At 40.3% G+C, this 18,888-nt stretch overlaps 1 protein-coding gene across 5 annotated transcripts in view; it reads left to right on the forward strand.

Annotated features, from left to right (window-relative positions):
• Positions 1-18,888, forward strand: part of alpk1 (alpha-kinase 1) — a 132,644-nt gene that overhangs the window by 41,576 nt on the left and 72,180 nt on the right. For 2 of the 5 annotated variants that reach the window (XM_063046369.1, XM_063046368.1), the window contains 3 exons: positions 4,473-4,551; positions 10,197-10,359; positions 16,019-16,173. In XM_063046369.1, coding sequence (XP_062902439.1) covers positions 10,251-10,359; positions 16,019-16,173 — 264 coding nt within the window. In that variant the 5' untranslated portion in view covers positions 4,473-4,551; positions 10,197-10,250. Of the gene's footprint in view, positions 1-4,472; positions 4,552-10,196; positions 10,360-16,018; positions 16,174-18,888 lie in introns of those variants that run through there. The other 3 variants (XM_063046370.1, XM_063046367.1, XM_063046371.1) reach the window with 2 other exon arrangements.

Here is an 18,888-nt window from a genome sequence, read left to right on the forward strand (position 1 = left end):
AACGTGCGTGCTGGTGCTTCGATTGGATGGATGCAGAGGCCTCCTTTTCTTTCCCGTTAATTGGTTGAGACCACCAGAATTCGGAGGCTACAGATGTCGCTGGTAGTTTGCCTAGGGAGCACATTCAGGCCCATCTGTTGCAGTCTAGAAGCCTGTTCTTGTGTCCAAAAGGCCCTAATTTGATTCTTGTCAGAAGCTAATGTAAATGCAGTTTATCTCTTGGGTCACTGCTAGGTTTTATACCACTGGGATCCTCCCCTCTCCTCCCCCATTTTTGTATGGTGCTCGAAAGCGTTTCAATGTAAAGCGAAGAATCCCTTCAAGTAAATGCACATTAAAAACGCAGTGCCTCCCCATCAATAGAATTTGAATTTTATTCTGCCTTTAATTAATTGAATCCTCATAAGATTGTTGAAAGAAATTTTAAAAGCACCACAATTAATAGTGAGACATGCTGAAAATAAGCACTTAAAGTTATAGTTGATTTCAGTAATCCTGAGAAGCATAGAGTCAGGTTTATAGTTACTGTTGTCTTTTATGACATCGAGTTTGTTGTTTTGCAACAATGCAGTGCAAAGATTTAAAAATAGAATAAATTACAAAATAAAGTGCCATAAAAGGAATAATGTAGTAGTGTACATGGGTTCATGGACTATTCTGAAATCTGATATTAGAGGGGAAAAAGCTGTTTCTGAATCATTTGATGTGGGTTTTCAAACTGCTGTACCTCCTCTCTGATGGTAGTAATGAGAAGAGGGAATGTTCCAGTACTGAGGGTCCTTAGTGATGGATTCCTCCCGAAGATATCTTCAGTGGTAGGAAGTCTTGTGCCGGTGATGGAGTTGGTTGAATCTACAACCCAATGCATCCTCATCTAGTCCAGTACATTGGAGCCTCCATGCCAGACTGAGATGCAGAAATTTGCAGGAGTGTTTGGTGACATACCAAATCTTCTCGTAGTGCTAACAAAGTAGAGCCGCTGGGGTGCCTTCTTCAAGATTACATCAATGTGTTGGGTCCAGGATCGATTGTCAAAGATATTGACACCCAAGATCTTGAAGCTCCTCGTGCTTTCCACCCCTGCCCCCTTAATGAGAACTGATGTGTGATCTTCTAGATCTCCCTTTCTGAAGTCTACAATCACTTTGGTCCCGCTGATGTTGAGTGTGGATTTGTTGTCGTGACGCCACTCAACCAGGTGATCTAACTCCTGACTGCCTCCTTGTCGCCATCTGAGATTTTACCAACAGCAGTGGTGTCATCTCCAAAGTTATAAATAGCGTTTGAGCTGTGTTTAGCCACACAGTCATGAGTGTGGTGAAAGTAGAGTGGTAGGTTAAGCACGTATCCTTGAGGTGTGCCTGTGTTGATTGTCGGCAGCAAAGAGGTGTCACACTGACTGATTCTTTCTCCAATGAAGAAGTTGAGAATCCAGTTGCAGAGCATGGTACAGAAGCTCATTTACTGTTTGAAACAGAAATCACTAATTTACAGTTAAAATATATTTGTGCCCTTTCAATCTGCAATTCCTCTGCCCTTTGACAGTATTCAATGCTTTATATATCATAATAATACATCCTTTACTAAAAATCTGTCTACCTATAATCCTGGCATCATAATATCATAAGACATAGGAGCAGAATTTGGCCATTCAGCCCATCGAGTCTGCTCCACCATTCCATCATGGCTGCTTCATTATCCCTCTCAACCCCATTCACCCTGCCTTCTCTCCGTAACCTTTGATGCACTGATTAATCAAGAACCCATCAACCATCGCTTTAAATATACCAATGATTTGGCCTCCACAGCCAGCTGTGGCAATGAATTCCAGATTCACCACCCTCAGGCTGCAGTAATTCCTCCTTAGCTGTGTTCTAAAGGGACGTCCTTCTATTCTGAGGCTATACTCCCTAGTCATAGACTCCCCACTATAGGAGACATCCTCTTCACATCCACTCTGTCTAGGCCTTTCAATATTCAGTATATTTCAATGAGATCCCCTTCATTCTTCTAAACTCCAGCGAATACAGGCCTAGGACCATTAGATACTGCTCATACATTAATCTATTCATTCCCAAGATTATTCTCATGAACCTCCTCTTGATCCTGTGCAATGCTGTCAATGCCTTTCTTAGAAAAGGGATCTAAAACTGCTTACAATTTTCCAAATGCAGTCTGACCAATGCCTTATAAAGCCTCAGCATTACATCCTTGCTTTTGTATTCTAGACCTCTCGAAATGAACGCTAACATTGCATTTGCCTTCCACACCACTGACACAAACTGCAAATTAACCTTTAGGGAATCCTGCACAAGGGTACTCAAGTCCCTTTGTACCCCAGATTTCTGAATATTATCCCTGTTTAAAATATAGTCTACGTGTATATTCCTTCTACCAAAGTGCATGATCATACACTTCCCTACACTATATTCCATCTGTCACATCTTGCCCATTCTCCTAATCTGTCTAAGTCCCTCTGCAAATTCCCTGCTTCCTCAACACTACCTGCCCCTCCACCAACCTTCAGAACATCCCCAAACTTGGCCACAATGCCATCGATTCCATCATCTAAATCATTGGTATATAGTGTAAAAAGAATCAGTAGCAGTACAGACCCCTATGGAGCACCACAAGTCACTGACAGCCAACCACATAAAGCCCCCCTTATTTGTCATTCATTCCCTCCTGCCCATGCTAATATCTTTTCTGAAAGACCATGGGCTCTTACCATGTTTAGCAGCCTCATGTTCAGTTCCTTATCACAGGCCTTCTGAAAATCCAAGTAGACACCATTCACTGATTCTCCTTTGTCTATCCTGCCTATTACTTAGTTGTAGATTCATAGAAAAGTACAGCACAGAAACAGCCATTTGGCCCATTTAAACTGCCTACTCCCATCGACCTGTGCCCTCCTTACCCCTACCATCCGTGTAACTATCCTAACTTCTATTAAATGTTGAAATTGAGCTTGCATGTACCACTTGTGCTAGCAGCTCATTCCACACTCACACAATCCTTTGAGTGAAGAAGTTTCCACTTATGTTTCCCTTAAACATTACAATGAATTTCAACAGATTTGTCAGGCAAGATTTCTGCTTTGGAAATCATTCTGACTTCAGCCTATTTTATCATGTTATCTCGAAACCTCATCCTTAATAATAAACTCCAACATCTTACCTATCACTGAAATCAGGCTAACTGGCCTATAATTCACAGTCTTTTGCCTGCTTCTATTCTTAAAGAGTGGGTTGACATATGCAATTTTCCAGTCTGTGGGGGCAATGCAAAGACAACCTTGATGGTAGAGCTTCCTTATGTTTGGTCTCTTTAGCAGTTCTGTGGCTGTGGACTAACATGTGCATAGGCTGGGGCATGAAAGGCATCAATTACAATTTCCCTTATGCCTAAGCTTCCTGATGCAGATGACTCCTAAATTTTTTTCAACAAATCATTTTAAGATTCTGTTTTCTTTTATTGCCTCTTCTTCCTTCCTCTTCCTACAGCCCTTTTTAAAATCATATGTTAAGTAGACTGTGACTGGAAAACTGCATGTGCCCAGAAAATGGAATGTACAGGCAACAACGTCAATCACTCTGTGAATGAAGGGGTTTGGCAAAAGGACCAAAAGGAACACAAGGGGAAACAAGCCCTCAGCTGTAAAACAAAAACATACTTACGTTGTCATGGTTGAAAAAGAAGGCAATTCACTAGCTGTTCAGGTAAACAGTTACAATCCCGCCCTTGCATCCAGGGAACACGTATGGTATGCTGCGGATTTAGGGAGCAAGAGGATGAATCTTAATTATATGTGGAGTAAACATAAGATTTTTTTTTCTCTGCTCGTTAGCTTCTTTTAGGTTTCTTTGTTTTGTGGCTGCCTGTAAGGAGACGAACCTCAAGGTTGTATAATATATACATACTTTGATAATAAATGTACTTTGAACTTTGTATATCTGGTATATGAGTGAAGGCATTACTATGGTACAAAGGTACTACTGAAAGCGTGAGTTGTGGGCCATCATTAAATTAATGCTGAGGTGTGTTGTCTGATGCTTGCTCAGTTTTTGCTTTCCTTCTACAACTCCTGTGCCATTCAGTCTGATCTGTTGATGGTGTGGTATCCTAGTTTGGGCAGTGATTTTCTGAAGGTTTCTTTCCAATTGGCTGTTGGCTCTTGGGATATAGCCCAACTTGTCCCCACCCCCGCCCCCCCATTTCCCAAGGGGTTCACCATATTTTACGGGATTGAAGCACACCTGGCTAGGCAAGGTAGCATCATCCAAGTCATCTTCAATTAGATTTTTATGCTGTCCAGAAGCTTCAGTAGAATTTTCCTTTATGCCACCCACAAATTTTATTAACAACTTCTGATGTATATACACCGATACCATAAAATTTCTAGTCCATTAAGTGAAGTATTTCCAGACATAAATTTCAAAAAAAGAAACTAAATTCGTAATCCAATGTTTCAGAATGTTCTCCCACAGGTCCTGTAAACTTGACCTTCAGGTGTGAACCCTCCGGCACTGGGAAAGCTAGATAGCAACACGGGTGAGTAATCCACCGTGATTCCCCATCTATCATGACGAAATGATTTCTTTCCTGCATCACATGTTTGAATGTTGGTGCATGTGTGGTTTAAAGCTGCATTGTCATTAATACCAGTGGAACATTAGTATCACTGGGTTCTTTTAGGGTGTATTCTGGAATTAGGGTATATAGCAAATATTAATTTCAACTGCAACCAGTCGTCAGATTTGAATATGGATTGTAGTTTGAATTTAAATCACAGCTCAGAACAATGAAGCTACAGACTGGGGCTGATTACCTGAGATGTCTGCATATGCATGAAAGCAGGTAGAGCAGGGGTCCCCAACCTTTTTTGCACCGCGGACCAGTTTAATATTGATAATATTCTTGCGGACCGGCCGACTCGGGGGGGGAGGGGCTGTTTAAACAGGGTTAAGCTCACCTCAACATGTCTTTTACACTTAGGGTTGCCAACTTTCTCACTCCCAAATAAGGGACAAAAATAGCAGTCAAATCCCGGGACACTTGTGTTTACCCCAGGAAAGACTACCATGACCATGAAGCCTTGCGCGGGCACCTGTGTGCGCATGTGTGAGTGACATACACATATGTGATGTGCGCATGTGCGTACGTGCTGATTTTTTCCCCCACAAATCCGTTTTGGCTTATTCTTCCTGACTATACCGCACATACATTACTTCTACTTTATATAAGCTGTGTATTTATCATATCATTCCTGCTTTTACTATATGTTAGTGTTATTTTAGGTTTTATGTATTATTTGGTATGATTTGGTAGGTTTTTTTTGGTCAGAATGCTCAAAAATGTTTCCCATAAAAATTAATGGTGATTGCTTCTTCACTTTACGCCATTTCAGACGAAAGGTTTCATAGGAACACTCTACTTTAGCCGGGGAAATATGGGACAAGGGCAGTCCCGTATGGGACAAACCAGTTTAGCCCAATATACGAGATGTCCTGACAAATACGGGACAGTTGGCAACCCTATGTTCAAGTTCAACAGTGCGTGACAAGGAATGAGGAAAGGTGCAGCTGACTCATATCGTTTCCTCGCGGCCCGGTAGCCCATACTTTGCAGTCCAATACCAGTCCGCGGCCTGGTGGTTGGGGACCACTGAGCTAGAGAGAGTCAGTGGAAATTAACATTCACTTTGGGTGTCTGGAGTGTGGGTGTGAAGAAGGAGGTATTTAAAAATTATATCCAATTCAAAGGAAGCATTGTAGATACATTGTAACTATAGAATTGTCCTGTTGTTACCTTTGATCTTTAGCATAGAAAAATGTCATGTAATATTGGGTGAGGCAGGCCTCTTTTTCCAAGAGTGTCTCAAATAGCTGCTCGTTTTGCTGAATAAGCACTTCTATATCCAATAGCTTCAGTGTCTCTCCAGTGAATTGGTTCACAGTTACAACAATTCCACAATGCTGATCTTTCTGGATCATAGCCTTAGTAAATCTGGAAGGTTTGCTTATGTGTTGGTGCCAGCTGTATATTATCCATTCCTTGACAAGTGATAGAAACACCTCTGCAACATTTGGAGCAAATCATGTAATAGGAGCATTGCCCAGACAAAATTGTTAAATAGCTATGTAACAGATATTAGGGAAAATTATTCAAAGTTTAGTAAAAGATGTAGAGTTTCAGGAGCAACATAAAGAAACAGAAAAGCTGAGGTGCTAAAAAATTTTAGAAAGGAAATTCTGGAGCCTTAAATATTCACAACTGCATGTACCTTTGGAAACAGAGGAGTAATTAGATGTGCAGGATGATTAAGAGATTGTAATCGGAAGTGTACTGATTTCTTACACAATTATATGGCTTTTGAAGATTAGAGGAAAACAGATGAAGAAAACCATGGAAGGATTTGTAAACAAGGATGACATTTTAAAATTTAGACATTTGTGATCTGCAAGTCAAGATTTTCACTTCAGTTTTTCCAAGTAATTTATTTAGAAGCTTTTACAGAATACAGTTGGCCAAGGGTTGCAGGCTTCACAGATAGGATATAGGGACTCAGTGCAGCCAATATCACTACCAACTTTTGTTTGTGAGAAGCAGAAGGTAAATCCGCCCTGCTGATTGTTTCTCTCAGATACACCTGAACAGTAAAGGGGGACAGACTGTAGTGGTCCTTCACCTTGACCTAGGATACACTCAGGGTTCATGCAGCAAGGGTGTACGCGTCTGCTCCTCACAATAACACGTTTCATTACAATTCCAGTTGTCAGGTGTCAGTGTTAGTGACAGAGTGCTTGACAGTGATAGAAGACAATTGCTGTAGTTTTAGGAAACTGCCTAAAGAGTTGGACGTGTTTTGTTTTCCCTGAGATTGGCAGGTAACCAATCATTGACACTGAAAACTTCTATAGCAGGTAAATTAACCATTATAATTACCTGGTCAAGAGTGAGGCTACACTAAGAATAACAAGATACTTGAGGGTTTCTCAATGATCCATGTAATTAAACATGAGATTAAGTCATATTTCCTTTCACGCAATGAGGTTCTACTTCCTGTTAGGACATTTGCAAAAGGCATTTCTCTCCTGGCTTTGGTAGCTTTGTGTTTAATAGCATGAACCAATGCCCAGGAACAGAAAGTGGTGAATACAGCACAGTCCATCACAAGCAATATGGTAAGGCCAGGGATTGAACAGGAGGTCAGATGCACCCACTGGCTACCTTCGGCACAGTCCAGCCCATTAGTTAACAACCAGCAGCCAGCGCTGAGCTTCAGCATTTCTGTAAGGCCACAAGAAGCATTCTGTTCTCTTCAGTCCCATGAAATGTCTTCTGTTAAGAGCATTCTTCTGAAGTTCCAATGAAGACTGCGAGTTTGGTTGTTCTTTACAAATGGTTGGAGCAGGTTCCGCACTTTGTGGTTTTAAATGGGACCCCGCCTAGAGCCCTCTTGTACTCAGCTACCCTCTTGTTTTAGGCAAACGTGTGTGCCCAATTATCCTCTCTCCCATCGGAAGATTATGTCAAGTGGACCTTGTTGTCTCAGATATACAGCAAAGGACCCTCCCAGCCAGCTACTCTTTTCAGATTGCAACTAAAGTTCTTTTTCAGGTTCCAGAGCAGCATTAGTTATCCAAAATTGAGAGAATCGGTGCCCCTGTAGTTGGAAGTTAAAAAAAAATCCAGAGTAATATTCAAGGAATATCGCAAGTTCTTCCAGAGTCCTGGAAAAGTTCCATCAGCAACCAACAACTAGAAATGGCCATTTATTTGATGCCACAGCGAAAAAGTGACTATGAGATACTACAAGATGCAGGCAAGACTTGAACCATTTCTATCAATATATAATTTATAACAATTATTTGATATGTCTGGGAGGGGGGGTTACTGCACAGGATATAAGTGAGCTGCAGAGAGTTGTAAACTTAGTCAGCTCCATCAGGGGCACTAGCCTCCTCAGCATCCAGGATATCTTCAAGGAGCGATGCCAAAAAATGGTGGCATCATCCATCATTAAGGACCCTCATCGCCCAGGTCACGCCCTCTTCTCATGCTACCATCTGACACTCACTCAGCAATTCAGAAGCAACTTCTTCCCCTCTGCCATCACATTTCTGAGTGGACATTGAACCCGTGAACACTGCTTTACTACTTTTTTATTTCTATTTTTGCACAACTTAGTTAATTTACCTATTTAATACATATATACTTCCTGAAATTCACAGTTTTTTCTCTATTATTGTGTATTGTATTGTAAAGACAACAAATTTCATGACATATGCTAGTGATATTAAACCTGTTTCTGATTCTGATATGGAACATTAACCTAAAACTGCCAAAAAATTTCCAGCTTTGTTTCCATTATATTTGCTTTGATCTCTTGTACTTATAACTATGTTTTGAAATATGGATGGTTATTCATTGTGTGCATTGATATTTGCTGGAGTCAAAAAATAAAATGGATTATCTATTTTTACATTGTGGATAGTTCCCGGAAAGTGTCAACACTGGTAAACAAATTTTCCCAATCTCTATTGATCACAACTTATGAAGACTCTTAAGATAAAATTTTATTGCTTTCGCTAAACTTCCAACTCCCTACCACATACGCCTTGGAAAATTTCCTCCTCTTTTTGCTAGCTGTAGGAAGCCAGTTCATCTCTGGCATGAAATAGAAAATGCCAACCGTGTTCGGGCAGGCCCAAAACCTTTCAATTGCATGTTCCTCATCCAACCCATTTTCATTCAATAGAGTCCATGAATCAGAAGCCTTGTGATCCATTGATAACTGGCTTTTAATGGTTTGTTGTTTTTATTTATTTATTTTGTTTATTGAGATACAGTGCAGAATAGGCCCTTCGAGCCACACCTCCCAGCAATCCCCAGATTTAATTCTAGCCTAATCGCGGGACAATTTACAATGACCAATTTATCTACCAACTGCTACTGTGGGAGGAAGTCGGAACACCTGGAGAAAACAATGTGGTCATGGGGAGAACGTACAAACTCCTTACAGGCAGCAACGAGAATTGAACCCCGGTTGCCTGTACTGTAAAGTGTTGTGCTGGCCACTACGCTACCGTGCTACCCATGTATCGATATTGTTGTTTTTGTTCCTTTCCGCGCCTTGTGGCGCGTCGGGCAGCAGTCCTGCCATTTCTTTAGCATTTGTCTGCTTTTTATGAGGATGAGTTGCTAGCTCAATGCTCAACCCAGCACAGACGGAAAGCGCGCAAGGAGCCGGCTGGATTCGAACCCGGGACCCCTCACCTCGAAGTCCAGAGCGATGCCACCTCACCTTATATATTGGTATTGGTCAATCCAAATCAGACTTGAATAATTAAAATATCACCACCACTTTTATTATTTTGTAGTCCATCTGCTACCATGACAAGTATAACAGACCTCTAGCTTGTTCACCACTGCACAAGCAATTTTGTTTTGACACAAAGGTAGGCAAAATATGTGATCTCACAGTGCTTCCGTTTATCAGTATTACCAGGGACTTTCATTTAGCTGGCAGTATTTAAAGTTGGGGTGAAAAAAGGTTCAGTGCCAAATGCAGGGTTTAATAACTTGCTTCTATGTAGTATGAATCAGTGATTCGGCAGTCTCCCATATTTCCCTTTCAGACTTCTAGCATTTATGGAGAGATTCACAGCAAGTAAAATTAAGTCAAAATTGAGATCTTTAAGTAAGGCGGCACGTGCACACTTGCTTAGCTGTTGCTGTCGGAATGCGGAAACCTGCAAAGGGGGCCAGATTTCAGAGCACCAGCAGCTGAGACAAACAACCGAGCTACCATTTGAAGTACTGTGTATTAGGCTCAAACAAACGGCCCTGTTTGATGGATGTACAATGTGGCCCAGAGAGTCAATCATTGAATACGTCTTAAAAAGAAAGCAGTGGTGTAGGTGCTGGGAAGTGGGTGCAATGTGTCTATATGTGTGTGTGAGAAAAGAGTGTCGCAGCTGTTAACGTCCCAGCACCAAACTCAGTCAGGAACTTAGAAGCTGACAGATAATGTCCACGGAGGCTGGCGTGTATTCTGATGTAGCTCAAGCATTATCTTGCCCTGCTTGAGACTTGCAGATAATTGATGACGGTTTAGTTAATCATTTCTCCCCTTTGTTCACCAGGTAGTTCGCCTGAAGGATCTTTTATTTGCCTTTTGTGTCTTCCCATAGGTAATTGATCATTCCACACCCAGGGAAGTTCAATTCATAGTCGAGTGAGTGGTCATGAATAACCAAGAGATGGTAGCGCTCCTACAGGAGTGCAAGCAGGCCCTCGATGCACCCCCATCAGAACCGTCAGAAGAAGACAAGACAAAGTACCGGCAGTGCGAAGGTGAGAGATTGAGAGAAGCCAGGCAACAGCACCCACCAGCATGGCCTGAGCAACACAGGCATGGTGCTCTGTAACTTCTGCCTCAGAACTTTTTTTGACAGACAAGTGTTGATAAGTAACATTATTTACAGCGTAGGGATAGGATTCAATACTGAGAGGGGAAGGAAGCACACTTTGTTTTTGTGAATTGCTGTCAGTCCTCATTTTGAACTCCAATAAACACATGGAGTGAGTGATTACCGCAATAGAACATACAGAAAACTTTTGCTACGTACAAGTTCTCAGTACACTATCATAAATCTTAGTGTAAGAAGCATTACCCCTTCTACGACTGGTTTGCCTGCACATGTGTGCCTGCATACTTCAACTGCTTTGTAGTAATCTTTATATTTGCAGTGTATATATGTGTCTTTAACATGATGTCAAATTTCAATGCATTTGTACAGGCACTGCCAATCTAAAGTGAACAAAAGGTTTTTCACATCACACTGGCCAATTTGCCTGCAAACACAGGCTTGAGGAAACCTTTCACTGAGCTACTACTCTGCAATAGACACACGGCATTCACTAAATGGCAGTGAGCAGCAATCTGATGCTCTGTCATCACACACTTTTGAAACGTTGATCCTTCCAAAAGAGGCAGTAGTTACAAATAACACACATAAAATACTGGAGGAACTCAGCAGACCAGGCAGCATCTAGGAAAAGGGTACAGTTGACTCTTCAGCCAGGAACGTCGACTGTACCCTTTTCCTAGATGCTGACTGGCCTGCTGAGTTCCTGCAGCATTTTGTGTGCGTTGCTTGGATTTCCTGCATCTGCAGATTTTCTCTTGTTTGTGAGTAGTTAAAAACAACTTATTTTAGCTTCCTTTTAAATAGTTCCTAATGCTCCAGTGATACAGTCCATCTAGGGGGAACGAGCAGTTAGATCTGTGTGTTCTTTCCATTATAGCTGCACTCACAATCTCTTTGGTGAACTCTTGGAAAATTGTCTTTGAGAAAAATGTAAACAACTTTTCTCAGAGATGTTATAATGGGATGTTGTGGTGAAATTGTATAAGACATTGGTGAGGCCTAACTTGGAGTATTGTTTGCAGTTTTGGTCACCTACCTAGAGGAAAGATGTAAATAAGGTTGAAAGAGTACAGAGAAAACTTATAAGGATGTTGCCAGGACTGGAGGACCTGACCTATAAGGAAAGATTGAACAGGTTAGGACTTTATTCCTTGGAATGTTGAAGACTGAGGGGAGATTTGATAGAGGTATTCAAAATTATGATATGATAGATATGGTAAACGCAAGCAGGCTTTTTCCACTGGGACTACAACCAGAGGTCATGGGTTAAAGGCGAAAGGTGAAAAGTTTAAGGGGAACATGAAGGGAAATGCTTTGACTTAAAGTATCGTGAGAGTGTGGAACGAGCTGCCAGCACAAATGGTGCATGTGAGCTCGATTTCAACATTTAAGAGTTGTTTGGATAGGTACATGGATGGTAGGGGTATGGCGGGCTATGATCCTGGTGCCGGTCGATGGGAGTAGGCAGCTTAAATGGTTCAGCATAGACTAGGTGGGGCGAAAGGCCTGTTTCTGTGCTGTAGTATTCTATGACTATGTGAACCATGAATGGATGGCCTTAATTCAGAGTACCATGGGGATAACACTGGACCATGATGTTCATTGTGTGGCAAATTCCAACAACTGCACCTTCCATTTATATCAGCTTTTAATGTGCTGAAATATCCAATGCAGTCTTCTCAGATGAAATTTGATGCCCAAGGCACATGAGAAGATATCAGGACAGCTGACCAGAAGCTTGAAATACGATGCTGGGAAGTGAACGGTCATGCACTTTGGTGGAAGAAATAAACGGGCAGACTATTATTTAGATGGGGAGAGAATTCAAAATGCAGAGATGCAAAGAGACTTGGGAGTCCTTGTGCAAGGTACCCTAAAGGTTAACCTGCAAGTTGAGTCGGTTGTGAAGAAGGCGAGTGCAATGTTGGCATGTTTCCAAATTTTAAAAGGCCTGAACAGATTAGATATGGCAAAGTTATTTCCCATGGTAGGGGATTCTAGGACAAGAGGGCACGACTTCAGGACTGAAGGACGTCCTTTTAGAACTGAGATGGGGAGAAGTTACTTAGTCAGAGGGTGGTAAATCTGTGGAATTTGTTGCTACGAGTGGCTGTGGAGGCCAAATCATTAGGTATATTTAAGGCAGAGATAGATAGGTTCTTAATTAGCCAGGGCATCAAAAGGTATAGGGTGAAGGCAGGGGAGTGGGGATGACTGGATGAAGTGGATCAGCCCATGATTGAATGGCGGAGCAGACTCGATGGGCCGAATGGCCTACTTCTGCTCCTAAATCTTATGGTCTTATGAAAAAGGTAGTTTATTAAGCAGCATCTTAAAGATGCGAGGGAGGGATAGAAATATGGAGGCATTTAGGTAAGAGTGGACTTTCAGGGCTTAGAACATAGCCAATAAAGGCTCGGCAACATACAAATTAATGTACGATTTGCTTAAGTGTAAGTTAGTGTAAATGGTTTTCTTTGTTTCGTGGCTTGTCTGTGGAATGGTGAATCTCAGGGTTGGATATTGCATATAGACTTGGATAACAAATGTACTTTGAATCTTTGAATGAGTGGTTGATGGTCAGTACAGATTAGATGGGCCATCATTTATGGAAGAGCCTAACTAATGCCAAATAGACTGCAACACTCGCAGGTTTCAGGAAGGTAGCTGGATGATACAGTGAGTATGGATACTGACATAGTTGGCAATGTTACACGATTATGCTATTTATAGTGCAGCATGTTTTACTTTAAAAAAGACTAATAAAGAGCACCAATTAATTGAAGGATGAAATTGACATTATATGTAATTTTTAAGGTGCAATTTTAAGTAAAGATGGGCTGAGCACGGTTAACAGAATCAGAAAAGGATGGGTGGCAATTTATTTGCAGAATCTGATACATGCTAAATGCTCATGACATTGCTTGCAGTCTCACTGTGACCCGAGGTATAGGTAGTTAATCACAACATACAAATAGAATATTGTTCCTTAATGAAGGCCTGCCTGAAACATGGAAATCCTATTATTCTTTAAGCTGGGCCCCTTCAACTTTCTCAACTGGGTAGGACAACTTTTCACTCTCTAGATAGTATCTTCTAGAGGATCTAATCAATTTTGTTCCAGTCAGAGTACTATAAGAGCCTCCAGTAATCACCAATGATACGGTGCAGCCCTCTAGAATGAAAGTGTGATAAAGATCTCTGGAACCTCCTCCTCAGGCCATTGGGGTGAAGTAACAAACTAATTAAAAAACGGGGAGCATTTTCAGGATAGGAGATCAAACTGGGAAACCACATTCCCCTCTACCCTGTATTTCCAGTTATTAGTTTTAATGTGTAAGTGACTATTCCCGGAACATCCATCATTTCTTGATGTCACTCCTAAAATCTAAAGACTTCCCCTTTTGGAGTTACGTGTTTGCTTTTTTTTCCTCTAAAAGTGACATGCATTTAAACAGAGTTAATTTCAATATCACCCTCAATATTTTCACTCTTGACAGTTCTGAAACAGTCTTTACTACAGTTTGTCTCATTTTTTCACAATGCCAATTAAAATGTTATGGGGAATGAGGGTTTATAAATATGTAGTAGGAATGTAGCTGATGTGATGTTAGGTTCTTTTCCTCTGTCTAGAAGTATTATTGCTGTTTTTAGTTTACTAAAGAAACATTGTGAGATTATTTTAATATGCTCAATGTTCTTCCAGTTCTGCTCAATTACATCTAGATGATTGCCTAACTTAAATTATGTTTGGGATTGTCTTCTGATGGCAAAAGGTAGATAAAAAGAGGAAGATTATCCATCTTATGCAGGCTTATCCATTGTGCAGACACACATGAGAATATCCAGTTCCCAATTGTCCATACATATTAATAAATCTGCTTGCCTGGGTAATTCTATATAGGTTCTAGTGATCTGTTGCTGTACTCTTTGCAGGAGACTAGAGGACCCTCAGGATCAGGATATAAAACATACCAATAAAGGAAAGCCCAAAGGGATATTCTAAGGCAGTCCCAGGAACTCATACTAAGTTAGTATTATAAGGCACTTAGGGGTAAAAAAAAATCCCCATTCACTTGATCTAAACATGCTTTCTACTAGGTACATGCTAAAACTGGAACCATTGAAGTCAATGGAATTGCAAAAGCAGAACATGATACAGTACCCAGTCAGACTACAGTGTAATTCAGCACACATTACTGTTAACAACTTACTCTTTCTGTATGTTGCCATCTCTGTCCTAATGAGGAATTGTTTCCTCCTGAAGGCGTACAGAAAACAGGCATCCACCACACCAGGTGAAAATCTGTTCCAGTGACTCTTTACTTTCCGGAATATAATATACATTCTGTTTTCACCTTTGCAATTTCTGCCCTCATCCACTAAACTGTATAAACCTATCAGCATTCAGATGAGCTCTCATACTCATCAGGGGTAACTTTTAACTTTCGTTGTTGGATGAAGGATAAATGGCAAATAGTAACATGTAGCAAGATGAGAAAGAAGTGTGGGTGAGCTGTAAAACAAATGGGCAGTTGCTTGAAATTGACCATTATAGACTGGAGATAATAAATAAAATGAGCCCTTTTGTGCAAATTAGAGCCATGCTTATATTAATTTGTCTTTTACAAGTTTGAATTTTAGCTTCCTTTATGCTGCTGAGTATTATGTTAAATTTAACATCTACCCAATTTCTGTGAGCAATTTTTAGAGCTCATTTGTCTCACAAAAGGGATCAGTCTTGTGGCTTTCTTCCTCTATTTCCTTAAGTTTATGTCCAAAAACTATAGAAGTCATTCAGGGCTCAAAATTTTTTTTTAGAAAGGAAAGAAGCTTAGCTTGGCATCACTCAGAATTGAGTTTTGTTAATCCATCTTCATTCATTAACACAAGAATTGAAACAAAAGCAAAGAAATACTGAGTAGGTAGGTGGATGTTATTGATGGGCACTGCATAGATGATTAATTTAATCATATGATGAAATCTAATGCCCAAGTATTAATTTATATGTTTTACCTTATAAGATATAGTTTCTGAAGTTTGTCTGATATCCAAAAAAAGTCAGTTGCTTCAGAAGATGGTTTCAAAAATCCATTTGTTTCCATTCTCCTATCATAACTTCAGCAGGCTCCAAGGAAAAGACCATGGAATACTCAGGGCAAATATCATTTCTTCACAAAGTCATCAGCTATGCCGAGTTCACAAAAAGGCCCCAGAAAATTCAGCTTAAAACAAATCTCAGGCACTTTGCTACAGTGTGCATTACTAAGTGTTTTGATGACCATTTTGTCTCATTCCATTCCTGCTATGGTTCTTCATGCATAGAGTGTCATTGAAAGGATTTACTTCCTTTAAAAACATTTTTAAGAGCTGATTGAGTTTGTTTACCTGCAGGGCATGGTATAGTAAAGCACCCAGTGACAGACATACCATCATTATGAGTCTTTTGTAAGGATTGAGCAGCTTGTAGTTACTCTCAAGTGGATGTGCTTTCACAACTTCAGATGCCATATCTTAGCATTTTCAATTGAGGTGTCTTTTATTTCTTTGAGATTTCCTTACATGAACTTTGACCTTCCTAGCTTCACTCTCTGCTGATCTGAGGACCCTGCTGGAACAGGCAAAGGAAATGAAGTGGCCCTTTGTACCAGAGAGGTGGCAATACAAACAAGAAGTATGCCCAGAAGACAAAACAAACCTAAAAGATATCATCAGCAAGAAGTTGCCCAATCTGTTGGTATGAATAATGCACCTGTTACTCAAAAAAGCATTTCCTTTTTTAAAAAAAATTGTAAGTGAAAGCAAAATAGTTTCTCTCTTGTATTGCACACCATAGTAATATATCTAAAACTATTTCCAAGATTTTGTCAAAGGGGATACATTTCTGGTTTTATAAAATTATATTTGTTGCTTTCATACTGTACTGAATGAAACCAAACACATCCTGTTATTTGAGTAAAAGTAATCTCTCTCACATGAATGGTGATGAGCCAATATTCCAAGCATTTCAAAAGCTGCAGACGGCTGGTCATTAGAAAAGGGAAGCTTCTCCTGCCCATCCCCAACACCCATTTATTTAAACAAATAAAAATAAAACATTCATTCTGAGGAACTCAGTTCGAAGTTTACATGTGTTACTTCTGTACTAATGTCTGAACTATTTCACTGGATCTACAAGTTAAAATAGCATCTTCACCCCTCCAACAAAAATGGATCTTTGGACTTATTATTCTTTACTGCAAAAACACAGACAAATACTTTCTCTTTATGTTTGTTTAAACTTTTAAGTCCAAGAACAAACTTCCCTTTTACATGCTGGGGTGTTTTAAGTCTTACCGTGTTGTGCTTCATGTTTTGTGCATTTTTTTTTGAAGGGGGTACGGGAGGAGGTTGTCCATAAAAGTAGTAAAGCTGTTTTTGTTCCTCCAAGACAGGAATTTATAACTCTCCCTGACCTTCGTTATCCCACACAAAAGCTTTATAACTTTAGAGAGTTTGCCTGCATCAGAAGGCTTTCTCACAGAAGAAACACCTGCAGTAAACTCCCCAAGAAACCTGTGTATATGAGAGATTAATGCAGCAGTAATAGCGACCCCGTGTTTTTCGTATTATGCCTTCTCCCCAGGTAGACGGCTCTTTTCTGAGATGATACCAATTATTTATTGCCGAAACATCTGTTGATAACCGCAGCTGCCATCCCTAAACAAAGCAAATCATGGGGTCACACACTATTCAGGCCCAAAATCCAACCACATGCCAGTTCGAACCATTCACTGATACTTGAGCCCATAGGTTAATGTCTCTTCTTGAAATGTTTCATCATGCTACTTAAAAAATACTTTGTAAACACCACAGTCCTTGCGATCGGCTTTGAACTATTATTTAATCACTATTGGTAATTTATATTCCAATGCTATTGTGTACTTCTGAAAGAGAAAGAGGTGGAAAGAAAGAATTTACAAACTGGAAAAAACAGCAGAAAGCAGGGCACTTTGACCTGTGATATTATTTAGATTCAGAGATACCAAGTGTTTTATTAAGAAAGCACTGAGTACTTTGGCCTTGTAGGTACACTGTGGAGCTCTTTTCAAAGTAGCTTGATGATAAAGTTAGGAAACATATTACAGAGTTTAAACAATTATTTAAAAATAAAATGCCCTCTAATTATCCTTTGTAATTTTGTTAAACCACACCATCATTTTCAATAATTAACTGTATGCTAATTATTCACAAATGCAGAAATATGTGGCTTCAAATATTAGTGATGTTTCCTTAACATTTTAACACTGTGCCACCAAATATCATTTTTATTAAGATAATAAGGAAACACTGCATGATTTTTTTTCATCTAGATCACTATGTAAAAAGCCCACAAAAGAATGTGAAACACTAGTTTCACAGTCTGGTCGATATTATGAGTATTATTATGACTTCATTGGTAATTAAAATTAAGGATGGTGTAAATTCAGTCTAGTGTCTCCAGCAGGTTATCCTTAGATGAATGTGAGCATCCTTACAAAGGGCAAGAAATTGCACAATTGAAAATTGGTGATATTTTTTGTCTTTCATCCCTCTGTTCTGATTGATCTCTGAGTATTCATACCTCCTACAGACAGATTATCTCCAATTAACCGGCCTTTAGTAGGCTCTCTCAGGCAGCACCATCTGCGTCAACCAGTTTCTCTTCATTTCTATCCTATCACAGACATCTTGTTTGTTCTGAGCAATTCTCCCCCTTCTCTGTAACTTAACTGTGCTTGCTTATTTTCTGACATTTCCTTGTTCTGAAGACTGGTTGTTGACCTAATATATTATCCCAGTTCCCTGTGCACCAATGGCCCTGGCTGCTTAATATCACCTGGCATTTTCTGTTTTTATTTCAGATTTCTCACATCTGTTTTGTTGGAACATAGACATAGAACAGTACAACACAGGAACAGCCCTTCATTCTACAATGTTGTGCCGAACCAGCTAAAAAATAAATCAAAAACCCCAAACAGTAACCCCTCCTGCCTACACCATGTCCATGTCCCTCCCTCTTCCTCATATTCATGAGCCTATCTAAACATCTCTTAAAAGCCACTAGCGCATTTGCCTCCACCACCGTACCAGGCAGTGCATTCCAGGCATCTACCTCTCTCTAAATAAAAAAACTTACCCCTCACATCCCCTTTGAACCTACCCCTTCTCACCTTCAATGCATGCCCCGCTCCCCGGTATGAGACATTTCTACCTTGGGACAAAGATGCTCCCTGTCTGCTCATGCCTCTCATAAACTTATAAACCTCCATCAGATCGCCCCTCATGCTCCGCTGATCCAAAGAAAACAACCCAAGCCTCTCATGATAGCACATGCTCTCTAAACCAGGCAGCATCCAGGTAAACCTCTTCTGCACCCTCTCCAAAGCCTCAACATCCTGCCTATAGTGGAGCGACCAGAACTGTGTGCAAT

Source organism: Mobula hypostoma, chromosome 4 (genome assembly GCF_963921235.1).
Source record: "Mobula hypostoma chromosome 4, sMobHyp1.1, whole genome shotgun sequence".
NCBI classification, from domain to species: Eukaryota; Metazoa; Chordata; class Chondrichthyes; order Myliobatiformes; family Myliobatidae; genus Mobula; species Mobula hypostoma.